Here is a 12423-nt window from a genome sequence, read left to right on the forward strand (position 1 = left end):
CGCAGGTCGGTCTTGAAGTCCTGGGCGATCTCGCGCACTAGGCGCTGGAATGGCAGCTTGCGGATGAGCAGCTCTGTGCTCTTCTGGTAGCGCCTGATTTCTCGCAGGGCGACGGTGCCCGGCCTGTAGCGGTGGGGCTTCTTGACGCCTCCGGTGGCGGGCGCGCTCTTCCTCGCCGCCTTGGTGGCGAGCTGTTTGCGCGGCGCCTTTCCGCCGGTGGACTTGCGGGCCGTTTGCTTTGTGCGGGCCATGGCGGTAGCGGTAGCGGTAGCGGAGCGGCGTGCGTGGAGGTTAGGTGCGGCGCGGCGTCCGGTGCTGCCTTGACAACGGGCCCGCGCGCCTCCGTGCTGCGCTTATATGCCCTCGGTTGCGCGTGGTGGGGGGAGGGCGGGCCAGAGTCTATATAGGGGGGCGGCGGGCGCGCTGGGCGCAGACACTCGAGTTAGCGATGCCGAGCGAGACGGACGCACGCGCCGAGCGCTCCGCTCCCGAGGCAGCTAATGCGCTTCCGACAGCTCCAGCGGACAGGGCCGCGTCCCTGTACGCTAACGGGGTCGAGTTGAGTACATCAGTTTCACTACCGAGTGTTTCTGATAGTACTCCTCCCCCGACGAGCGTCGACCGTGCTCACGCCTATCGCGTCACTCGCGAAAGTGAAACCGCGATTTCGATCTCTCGCGAGTGTTGTGCGTCGTTGCAGCAGCCGCTGGAGACGCCCGTGGACGCCCCCACAGCGCAGCAAGACAGCGACGAAGCACTCCAGCTTCTGGTGAGTCTCATGCCGCACGCAGCCGCTGCACCCCTCGGAGTCGATTCCGATAGCGACGAAGAGGAAATGCAGACAGAGCAGACGCCGGCAGGCTCACAAGCGTCAACGTCACGTGCCTCGAGGAAGAGGCAGAAGTCCGACGACGACTCCTCAGCCCCGGACACGCGCAAGTTCCGCAAGGAATACGCGCAAAACGGCACCAAAGCCGGGACAAAAACTCTCCGCCGCACGCCGAAGTCCAAAGTGGACAATGACGGCTTCGTAACTGCAACGAAGACCGCAAAAGCCACACGACAACCCACAGCAGCACCAGTAGGCACGAGCAACAGCTTCCTAGCACTTAGTGACTCGGAAGACGAGGAGCTGACACTGCTACCGCCGCAGCAGCGTCGCGCACTGCCGCCGCTTATAGTAAAGTTCGATGGCCACTTTCGTGAGCTGCAGAACGCTCTGAACTTACTGATTGGCAAGGACAGCTACACCATCAGCGCGACAGGCGATGACCTTCACAAAGTGAAGGTGAAAACCACCGAACACTTCGTAAAGGTCAGCGAGGAATGCACCAGACGGGGCTGGAACTTCTACACCTTCAGCTCCAACAGGAAGAAGCCCCTGAAGGTTGTATTCCGTAAAATACCGCGCACCATGAAACCAGAAGAGTTGAAGGAAGATCTGGAACAAATGGGCTACTGCGTTGAAGAAGTCATAAGAATGAAACTTCATCGCACCAAGGGACGCAACCCGCTCTTCCTGGTAATTGCAAACAACACGGCGGAAAACCGGAAGCTTTTCCAACTCAAGCGGATAGGCAACTTGGAAGTGTGCGCAGAAGTGCTTCGCAACAAAGCTGCATACGCTCAGTGCTATCGCTGCCTGGAACTCGGCCACTCGACTAAGTACTGTGGAATGCCCGAGTATTGTGTTAAGTGCGGTGAGCAACACGCCACCGAAGCGTGTGCTAAAAATGGTGTACCACACCAAGACTTTACGCCTAAGTGCAAACTCTGTGGTGAAGAGCACTGCGCAAATTACAGAGGTTGCACAAAACACAAAACGTTTGCGGCTCGCGCCCGCGGAAACGAAGCGCAGCAGCGAAGAGTTTCAGCGGGAACATCGCACCCACGTGGAGCCCCAACGCACAGCCACAGCCAGACAAAGAGGAAACGCGGCCGTCGAGGCCGCGCATCCGGCCGAGCACATTCCGAGGCGGTCGTCAACCTCGCCCAGCAGCGCGGGAACTCCGACGCCCGGAACAAAGAGCGGCAGCCACCCCGCAGGCGGCCGCAGAACACGCCACCAGCAACGGAGCGCGATGGCGGACAGGCTCCGCCCGCCGCCTCACAGCAGGTACAAGCACGCCAACACGCAGCACCGGCCGCAGCCAACCAGGCCGCAGGCCCGCCTCCCCCGCCGCAGCGCGCCGCGCCAGTGGCGGCCCAGCCGCAGGCAGTTCCCCCGCCTGCGCCCCTACCTCGGCAAGCAGCTCCTACCACCGCGCCTCGCCGTAACGGAGCGGACCAATCAGCGCCGCCCGTCCCGGACCGGTCCAGCATGGCCGACTTCCCCGAACCGCGATGGCGCCGGCAGCGGCCAATCACCGGCCAGCAGCCTGCTGCAGCAGCCCACACCAACGGCGGCCAGCAGCCCAGCGGAAACCAGGCCACGCGCGACGGCCATTCTGTCGGGCCCCGACAAAATGGCGTACACACCGTCCGCCATGATGTCGGCCTGATGGCTCGCGTGACCGAGCTGATGGCCGCAGTACAGCAAGTACTCGCCGTAACCTCGTCCACCGCCCGTCATGCCTGAAAACCCAAGAAGCCTCAAGGTATGCGTATTCAACGCCAATGGCTTGAGAACGCAGGACGGAGAATTCCGGCAGTTTCTGCGCGACGAGGACATAGACATCTGCCTCGTCGCGGAAACTCACCTAAAGCCAGGCGTACGAGTCGGCGTCGCTAATTACGTCTGCCACCGCTACGACAGGCCGACGGCAGGAGGTGGGACGGCCGTTTACGTCCGGCGTTCCATCAGACACCATCGGGTTCCCGTGCCAGAACTGACGTCGACTGAAGCAGCCGCAGTCGCAGTCGACACTGTGCACGGCAGAATAACCTTCTGCGCTGTCTACAGGCCGCCGCGCGGACAACTGGACGTCGCGGACGCCAACAAACTCCTGTCCCTCCAAGGAAACCTCATACTTGGGGGAGACTGGAACGCGAAGCACGCGGCATGGAATAGCCGCCTTACGAACACCAGCGGCAGACGGCTACAACGCGTAATAGAGCGCCACGACGCGATCGCAGTAGGACCGCACGACGCCACCATCTATCCAACACGCGGACGGGAGGACGTGTTGGACTTCATCATAATGAAAGGCATACGGCAGCACGTGGCGGCCAGTACCCGAACGGCACTCGCGTCCGATCACTTGCCAGTCATCTTCGTGCTCGACGCCGACGTCACTCCGTTGCAACGCAGAGGACTCGACCTAAGAGGCATAAATTGGGAAGAGTACCGAGCAAATGTCACGGAAGCCCTGACGACACTCCCCGACGTCGACGCCGATGGCGCCGACGCCGCACTTCAGCACCTGTCGCAAGCCATCACAGATGCAGCCACAGCCGCAACTCCCGCGAGGCGTCCAGCGGAGGAAGTTCACCTCCCTCACCAGCTCCCGCAACGCATCCGTGACGCCATAGCTGCCAAAAACAGGCTGCAGCGGGAATGGCAGCTCACGCGTAACCCGCGTACCAAGCGGGAACTAAATCGTATGCGCCGCCACATCAGGGCGGACGTGGATGCGCATCGAAACGCTGAGTGGGCTGCGAAAATAGGGCAACTTGACATCGAGGACGGGTCGGCGTGGAAGTCCATGAAAAGCTTCCTACGCCGCACGCAGCCCATACCGCCTCTGCTAGTGGGTAACAGGTTTGTTAGCGAACCAGACGCCAAGGCTAATGCACTGGCTGATGCCTTCGCTGCAAACTTTACCCCCATGGAGGACCCTATCGACGAAGAACACGTCCGCCTTGTAGCAGACCGTCTTCCAGTCTTCTTACGTGAACGAGCAGAAGACGACGAGATTCAGCCTGTCTCGTCGGACGAAGTGCAACTACAGCTTCGCCACCTTCAGCGCAAGAAAGCAGGCGGAGCAGACAACATCTCAAACCTGATGCTGAAGCAGCTTCCCGACGCCGCAGCACAACATCTTGCGGCCATTTTTAACGGGATTCTGCGCTCCAGCGAGTATCCAGCCTGTTGGAAGCATGCTGAGGTAGTCGCCTTGCCGAAGCCGGGGAAGGACGCGCGCATTGCGAAGAACTACCGGCCCATCAGTCTTCTACCAGCAACTTCCAAGGTCTTCGAAAGGTTGTACCTGGTCCGCCTGCTGGCGCATGTAAACGCCGAAGGACTTCTCCCCGACGAGCAGTTCGGGTTCCGTCGGGAACACGCGACGACGCACCAGCTGCTCCGCCTGACGGAGGAAGCGTTTGGAGCCGTTGACCGACGTAAGTATTTCGGCGCTCTCTTGCTGGACGTGTCTCGTGCCTTTGACTCCGTGTGGCATGACGGCCTCCTGTACAAGCTTCTTGTGCAGGGGGTACCTGTGTCGCACGTGAGGCTCCTGCAGAGCTATCTGCAGGAAAGGACGTTTCACGTCCGTGCTTCCAGTGGAATTTCCACGGAGCGCCGTATACTTGCGGGTGTACCTCAAGGCTCGGTCATCGGTCCGACGCTGTACTCCCTCTATACCGCCGACCTGCCACGCACGAACCGCGTCCAGACGGCGCTTTATGCTGACGACACGGCGATCTACAGCAGCAGCTGGAGCGTCGACGTCTTGCAGCGGCGTCTACAGGCAGCCACCGACGAGCTCTCGGAGTGGGCAAGAAAGTGGCGCCTCGCCTACAACGGAGACAAGAGCCAGGCGATAATCATAACAAATCGCCCCCTCCGTCAAGACGCGCCGACAGTCTCGGTGTGTGGTGTGCCAGTACCTTGGAGCCACACCGCCAAGTACTTAGGCGTTACTTTAGACCGGCGTCTCACATGGCAGCAACATATAGAAGCAACCAGAGGAAAGGCACTGGGTAGATTGAGGCTGCTCTACCCAGTGCTCAACCCCACGACAACGCTGCCAGAAGACGTCGGTCTTACCCTGTACAAGGCCGCCATTCGACCGCTGCTGGAGTACGCCGCAGTCGTGTGGGGCAACACGGCTGAAACCAACCTCAAACGCCTTCAAACAATACAAAACAGGGCGTTGCGTCTTGCACTGCATCTACCCAAGGACTTCCCAACAGAGGAGCTCCACCACGTCGCTGGAATCAAGCCGCTGCGGCAACGATTCAGAGATACAGCGACGACCTTCTATGAAAAGGCCGAGAGGTCAGCCAACCAACTGGTTAGAGGACTCGGCCACCGGCCACACTGGCGAGCGTCCCTTCGCTGGCCAGACTTGCTGCGGCAGTAATCACGCAGCATACCCTAACACAAAGTCCGCAGTGCAGGACAGCATAGAAAAACATAAGCCTACCCCATAACGAAGACACTACTTATTGTAGGAAAAATAGCGAGAGGCTATTATAACCTACAACTACATCACGTGGAACAAACACGCATGTTCCACACATTTGCACACACGGCTGGGCGCAGACCGTAGCCGACTCGCCAGCCGCTGCAGCTGCTGTTTGTGCACGTTTTGCTTTGCCCGAGGAAGGAAGGATGACAGGCCGCGGCAAGGGAGGAAAGGGGCTCGGCAAGGGTGGCGCCAAGCGGCACCGCAAGGTGTTGCGCGACAACATCCAGGGCATCACGAAGCCCGCCATCCGCCGCCTGGCTCGCAGGGGCGGCGTGAAGCGCATCTCTGGTCTGATCTACGAGGAGACCCGCGGGGTGCTGAAGGTGTTCCTGGAGAACGTGATCCGCGACGCGGTGACGTACACTGAGCACGCCAAGCGCAAGACTGTGACGGCCATGGACGTGGTGTACGCCCTGAAGAGGCAGGGGCGCACCCTGTACGGTTTCGGCGGTTAGGCTGCGTCGCAGCGGGCGCTGGCCTTCCCGCGGCCGTGCTTGTGGGTGGGAGAGACTAGAAAACGGCCCTTTTCAGGGCCACCACACTGTTCGGAAGTTGAAAAGTGCGAAAGAGTCTGTGTTGTTGCTGCGTGTGTTTGTTTGTTTCTTTCTTTCTTTCCGTTTGAGCGACGTGATGTGACTGGGAGGGGAGAAGGAAAGGAAACGTGTCATGTGGCTGGCTGTGTGTGGAGCTGCTTCGTTTGTGTGTCTTTGTATCGATCGCGACGGAGATGGCGGGCTGTGTGTTGTTGTGCGAGAGGCGGTGATTATTTGCTTGCGTGGTTTGGCTCTGTGTGTTTGTTTGCGGCGGCGTTGGGGTTTCCGAGGCAAGGCGTGTGGGCATAGGCGGCCGGATCAGCTGTTTCGTTCGTGTCGACGGCCGTTGCGCGCGGGAGTGGAGGGCGGTGTGTCGACACGCCTCCCTTTAACAATGGTCATTATTGCTGCCGTTGTCGGTTTGGAAGGCGACTGCGACCGTGCAAAATGTGTGTGTGTGTGTTGGGCCACACGGGCTGTGTGGACGACAAGATGGCGGACGTGCGCCGGCGGCGGCTGTGCTGTGACAGTGCAAAGTTGAAACAAAACAAGGTGCGGCGAGGACGACTGAAATTTTGCTTTGGACGTAGGTTTGTGTGGTGGCCCTGAAAAGGGCCGATTGTTGTGGGCCGAGCCGGCAAAGCGCGTTGCGTGCAGGGGAGCACGCGGCGCTGCGATTGCCTGGCCTCCTTTAGGCCTTCTTCTCGGTCTTCTTTGGCAGCAGGACGGCCTGGATGTTGGGCAGGACACCACCCTGTGCGATGGTGACGCCCGACAGGAGCTTGTTGAGCTCCTCGTCGTTGCGGATGGCAAGCTGCAGGTGGCGCGGGATGATGCGCGTCTTCTTGTTGTCGCGGGCCGCGTTTCCGGCCAGCTCGAGCACCTCAGCCGCGAGGTACTCCATGACGGCGGCGAGGTAGACGGGCGCCCCGGCGCCGACGCGCTCTGCGTAGTTTCCCTTGCGCAGGAGGCGGTGGATTCTGCCGACCGGGAACTGGAGCCCGGCCCTGCTTGAGCGGGACTTTGACTTGCCCTTGACTTTGCCTCCCTTTCCGCGTCCGGACATGGCGATGGGCTAGCGACGGTGCACACGAAACGGAAACGAAAACGACCGGTGCGAGCGGCAGCGAGTCGAGCAGCGGAGTGCGTGCCGGCGCAGCCGGGGTGGGGGTGCTTTATGGGCTCGGGTGCGGCGGCCGGTTGCGCGCGCGCCCCATTGGTCGGCGGCCGCAACAGGGCGAGCTGGTAAAGGTGCGGCGGCGGCTGGCGGCGGGTGCCACTGTGTGGGGAGACGCTGACTAGAGCGGAGCGCTTGCTACTGGTGTTGCTGCTGCCGTACGTTGGTTCGAGATGCCGCCCAAGACTAGCGGGAAGGCCGCCAAGAAGGCTGGCAAGGCGCAGAAGAACATTTCGAAGGGCGACAAGAAGAAGAAGCGCAAGAGGAAGGAGAGCTATGCCATCTACATCTACAAGGTGCTGAAGCAGGTGCACCCTGACACGGGCATCTCGTCGAAGGCGATGAGCATCATGAACAGCTTCGTGAACGACATTTTCGAGCGCATTGCGGCCGAGGCTTCTCGCCTGGCGCACTACAACAAGCGCTCGACCATCACGTCCCGCGAGATCCAGACCGCTGTGCGGCTGTTGCTGCCTGGCGAGCTGGCCAAGCACGCCGTGAGCGAGGGCACGAAGGCGGTGACCAAGTACACGAGCTCCAAGTAAGGGGGTGGCTCTGGAATGGAAGGAAGGGAAGGATGGAGAAGGCTCGTCCGTTGCGAGAGCGGCAAAACGGCCCTTTTCAGGGCCACCAACTTGCCTTTTGCGGGAAGGGCGGAATTGTTGTTGTTGTTGTTTGTGTGGACGGCTGTGATGTATGTGTGCATTTTGATTGTGGGTGGGGGGGGGGGGGGCGCGCGTCAAAGCGTGTTGCGCGGGGTACGGCCACGAGGTTGGTCGCCGTGGCGTGGAATGGTGGCACGCCTCGTTGGCGTGGTTTTTGACCCATTGGTGTTGTTGGTGTGTGTGTGTGTGTTACCCGTCTGCGAGGGGGGACAGTGCGATCGGCGACTTTTGTGTCACCGTAACGACGGCCGTTTGCGGGTTTGTTTTGTTTGCACATCATACATGGCGAGGGTGAAATGTGAAATGTTTTTGTTTGGTTTTTTTTTTTTTTTTGCCGCCCACTATTCCCTTTGCTGTACGCCGAGTTTGACAATGGTGCGACGTAACTGCAGCGTGGAGGTGTGTGAGTGACGTTGAAATGAACGTGCCATTAAGACGCATTGTTGTTGTATTGTACTGTACGTGTACGGCGACACGCACGATGATGTACCATTCGACTCTGATGTTTGATAGCCGTGTCTGACTGATTGCGTACGACGCACGCACACCGATGTCGTCATTCAAGATGCACGCGTGTCCAGTGCAGTATACAGTAAGCGCGACGACGGCGGCGGCGGTCGTTTGTTTGGCGAATGTCTGTACACGTGTTTGTCTGTGTCCATCCGGTATGTATTTGTTTGTTTTGAAAGTGTTTTGTGTGTCGGTGACGTGGTCCGATCCGTCGCCCCCTGAGTAACTGTCGATCGGCGCGATAGACCGGCGTCACGCAACTGAACCGAAGTCGTGGGCACACCCGTCATACTGTTGTACACCGTCGCGCTGAGAACGGTAACGAAAGGTTGACTTTGATCGGTCGAATGTCCGGGCAGAACGTGAGGAATGAGGCAAGAGTGCAAGGAGGGGGGGAAGGGAAAAAGGGGAGAAACGCATTCGTAGAGCAACGGAACGTTCCCGTGTCGGAGGCGTATTGGAGCCGCACTGAAATGCGTTTAACGGCGGCGCGGCTGCAAGTGTCTGCCGTGGTGAACGTTACCTTTGACGGCTGCATTGGGCTTTGCCTTTGCTTTTGCTTTCGCTTTCGCGTTCGCTTTCGCTTTCCCGGATGTACGTAACGTTTGTTGATATGGTTCTGAGGAAGAGTGTATGACAGTGCCGTGCCGTCCATGTTCGTGTGCCCTCCCATTGTGTGTATGCTATTGTCTGTGTACTTGAATGATGTATGTAGGTGTTAGTGGACATGTTTTACCAGTGGGGGGAAATGGATCGTCGATAGTTGCCGTCACTCTGTCACGGTCGAGATGACGCACCCTCCGTACAGAAAGGTGTCGAGAAAGTGAGTGTGTGTGTGTGTGTGTGTGTGTGTGTGTGCGTGCGTGCGTGCGTGCGTGCGTGCGTGCGTCCGTGAATTGGCAGTGTTTGGAGGTGGGCGTGCCCTGCATGTGGCCCGGAAGGCTGTTCGTTAGGCGGTAGTGTTGTGTGGACAGGGGAGGGGCATGCGTAACGCTGCTGGCATGGCATTTCGGGAGATGGGAGGGGGCAAACGAGGAAACGAGGAGCGGCGGCCAAAGACGGGACGGGGAGGGGCGCGGTGTGGGTGGCTTGCGCCTGTGCTCGGCGTTGTGGTTTGTGCAAAAGAGGAGGAGAAAAACAATGTGAGTTGCCAGGGAGGGGAGCGGTGTTGTGTTGTGGTTGTCGTGGTGTAGCCGCAGACGCGGCTGTCAGTGAACGTGGCGAGACGGACGGATGCGCGGAGGGGCGGGGGCGGCGCATTTCGCCGGTGCCGTGCCGTGCCATGCCTGAAAGCCGCGTGGTCGCTGTGTTGTTGGTGGCGTGGGGGCGAGGAGAGTACCGTACGGGTGTGCTTGTGCGCCGGAAATGGCACACTGCGCCCGCCCGTCTTGGAGGCTGATGGCTGTGGTGTGGAAATGGGGCGCGGTGATGTTGAAGCAGTTGAAGAACAGAAAAGAAACCAAGAAAACGGAAGGCGTGATGCGGCGGTGGTGGTGAGAGCGGGAAAAACAAAACAAAAAAAAAACAACAAAAAAAAAAAAAAAGAAGGAAAAACAAAAAGTCTATCAATATTAAAATGTAAATGGAAATGGAAATGGACCCAGGTATAACCTCCCTGCACAAATAGCAGAGAGTCCGATGATAATAAAAATGTGCCAGAATGTTAACGTCCCTACAAAACAAACCCAACGATAATATTAATGAAAGAGTGAACCGTATGTAACATTGCAACAGACATAATGAAACCTGATAAATTGTATAAGGGCAGCAGCGTTGACCTTTGGCCCTGTATTCAGAATAAAAAGAGCCAAAGATCGTTACCCCAATGAAAAAGACACTGAAACACGTATGTAACATAGTAGCGATGGCGAGACATTGTAGCATCTGTGACCAGAGAGTTTGCGCTGGACTGCGCGAGTGTTGCGAGCGGTTCTCAGTCAGTCAGTCAGTCAGTAGTCGTTGCGAGTCCGTAGCTCTGTGTAGTTGAGGGCTGTACTCTGTCAGTAGTCGTCGCGTGCAGTACGCTAATAGTCGTCATGCAGAGCGGTCGGTCAGTAGTAGCAGCCGAGTGCGGTTGTGTGATGTAGGCGGTCGGCAACACTGGTCAAGATGGTGAATAAGGTATACTGTTAATTAATATAATCATTAGATAATGAAAAATTGTATTTATTGTAATTATTCTCCAACAAGTTCCCCAGTAATAATTTTTATTTCAAAAGCATTTTTCAAACATTTAATTGTTTATTGAACTAAAGAGTTCGTTGCACTTCACATTTCATTCCACTTCTTTGAAGAAAAATGTCACTAAAATCACAAAAAAAGAGAATATTATTATTTGCAATGCAGTTCCTCCAAGCGCTGCGCAACAACCAGAGCAGAAATGTGACATCCATTTATTCGGAGGTAAGACATTAATTCTGATTGTTTTGCACAGGGCCAAAGACCGATATTTCGGTTTAATTGAAGTTTCTTGTCACTGAACGGACGTTTTTAAATGTTGTGTGAAGACTTTATATTTGAGTCAGATTGCGAATTTCACATTTTTGTTGCCATTTTCAATACCTCTCATTGTGGGCGAGGTTACAATTAGCGCAATGTCCATTAGCATCCGTAAATAACATTGTCCATTATTTTAAATGTTGCTGGGAGGTTACAACACACACACACAAAAAAAAAAAAAAAAAACAAAAAATTGCATTTATATCCGCTCCTCAATTGTAGATACCCCTTACACAGCTGTGTGCAATGAATGAGTGCTGGCTGGTAATTAATTGCACTCCTTGGAGGGAAATGCCATAGGAAGTAGTCTTTAAAAAGTGAATGTTTTTCGTTAAGAGACAAAAGTTACTTTAGAAAAAAAGTAATAGTGGGGCTTTTGTTGTTGAACAAAATAAGTACAATGAACATACGTTATCAGATTTGCGCAATGCAGCGTCACACCACCTTTTGATTATAACACAATAGACTATACATCGTCCCGAACCGTGACCAGAGTCGCGAGACGAGCAGAGCACGCCGCCGACGCCCGCTCAGTACAACCGTCCACCCGCTACTACTGTCGACCGACTACTACCTCTCCCGACTCGCGCTACAATATATATATATAACAACTGTTCCTGGCGACCCGGTGCGTGCCACTACTGTCGTCTGGCGCGGTCCAAGCGCCGACTAGCAGCGATAAAGAACTCTCTGGTCAGACAGAGATGCTGTCATGCCTCGCCATCGCTCTGGTAATGAATACATACGTGTTGCAGCGTGCGTACCACCGGAACACGCAGTGGCGGAGCCAAAGACTGTGTTGTCGAGGTCGAGTGCGAGCGGGAAGAGAGGCAGCGTCGGCACGGAGATGCAAGCGAGCGCGAGACGCACGGGGGCTGCGGCGTGGCGCGTTTGCGGTCGGCGCCTTTGGTGGCAACGGCCGGGACAAGCAGCGGTGTATGGTGTGGTGCGGGGCGGACAGGGGCGGAGGCGGCGCGACGACGGCATGGGGGCGAAAACGGGACGGGGGACGGCGGATGTTGAGAGGCGTCACGCGCGGACAGGACACAGACACAGAGACACACAGATTGGAAAGGGAGGGTGCGCGGTAGTAGTTGGGAATGTGCGTACCGTGCGGGATGGGAGTGGGCGAGGAACACGGTCGTGGCCCCTGTTTTGGGTGCGTGTGATGACGTCGGTGTGTTGTGGGAAGGGAAGGTGCTGTGGCGGCGGCGCGTAATGGGCGTAGGCCGAAAAGAGAAAGGAACGTGGGCAGTGTGTTGGCAAGCGTCGGTTCGACTGCGACGTTGATGGGCAGGGCAGGGCAGGGCAGGGCAGGGCAGGGCAGGGCAGGGCAGGGCAAGGTTAATGGTGGTAGGAGTAGGCGTGTGGGCGCAAAAAATCTGCCGCTGCAGGCGGTGCCGTAACCGCCATGGCGGGAAGGAGAGAGGGCCAAAGAAAGAAAGAAGAAAACAAAAAAAAAAAAAAAAAAGGAGGGGGGGGCGAAAGTGGAGAGGCGGTGGTGTGAGAAGGGCGGGGGCGGAAGGAAGGCAGGAAGGACAAGAGGCGAGGCGACGGCTTGCTTTGTGTATCGGTCGGTCTCTGGCTATGCTTCGTTTTCTGCAGCAGGGTCGGTGCGCGGCGTGGCTCGCGGCAGTGGGAACGCCTGGTGGCTGGACGGCCAGCAATGCGGTTGGATGGGCGGC

The 12423-nt window shown here is 57.4% G+C and overlaps 1 protein-coding gene across 1 annotated transcript; it reads left to right on the plus strand.

Moving 5' to 3' along the window:
• The first annotated feature begins 448 nt into the window (after positions 1-448).
• LOC126436870 (uncharacterized) lies at positions 449-2501 on the plus strand. Its single transcript, XM_050090473.1, has 3 exons — positions 449-1700; positions 1804-2116; positions 2216-2501. The coding sequence occupies exons 1-3, from the start codon at positions 449-451 to the stop codon at positions 2499-2501; spliced, it is 1851 nt and encodes a 616-aa protein (XP_049946430.1).
• Positions 2502-12423: the final 9922 nt, after the last annotated feature.

This window comes from Schistocerca serialis, unplaced genomic scaffold (genome assembly GCF_023864345.2).
Source record: "Schistocerca serialis cubense isolate TAMUIC-IGC-003099 unplaced genomic scaffold, iqSchSeri2.2 HiC_scaffold_125, whole genome shotgun sequence".
Classification (NCBI taxonomy): domain Eukaryota; kingdom Metazoa; phylum Arthropoda; class Insecta; order Orthoptera; family Acrididae; genus Schistocerca; species Schistocerca serialis.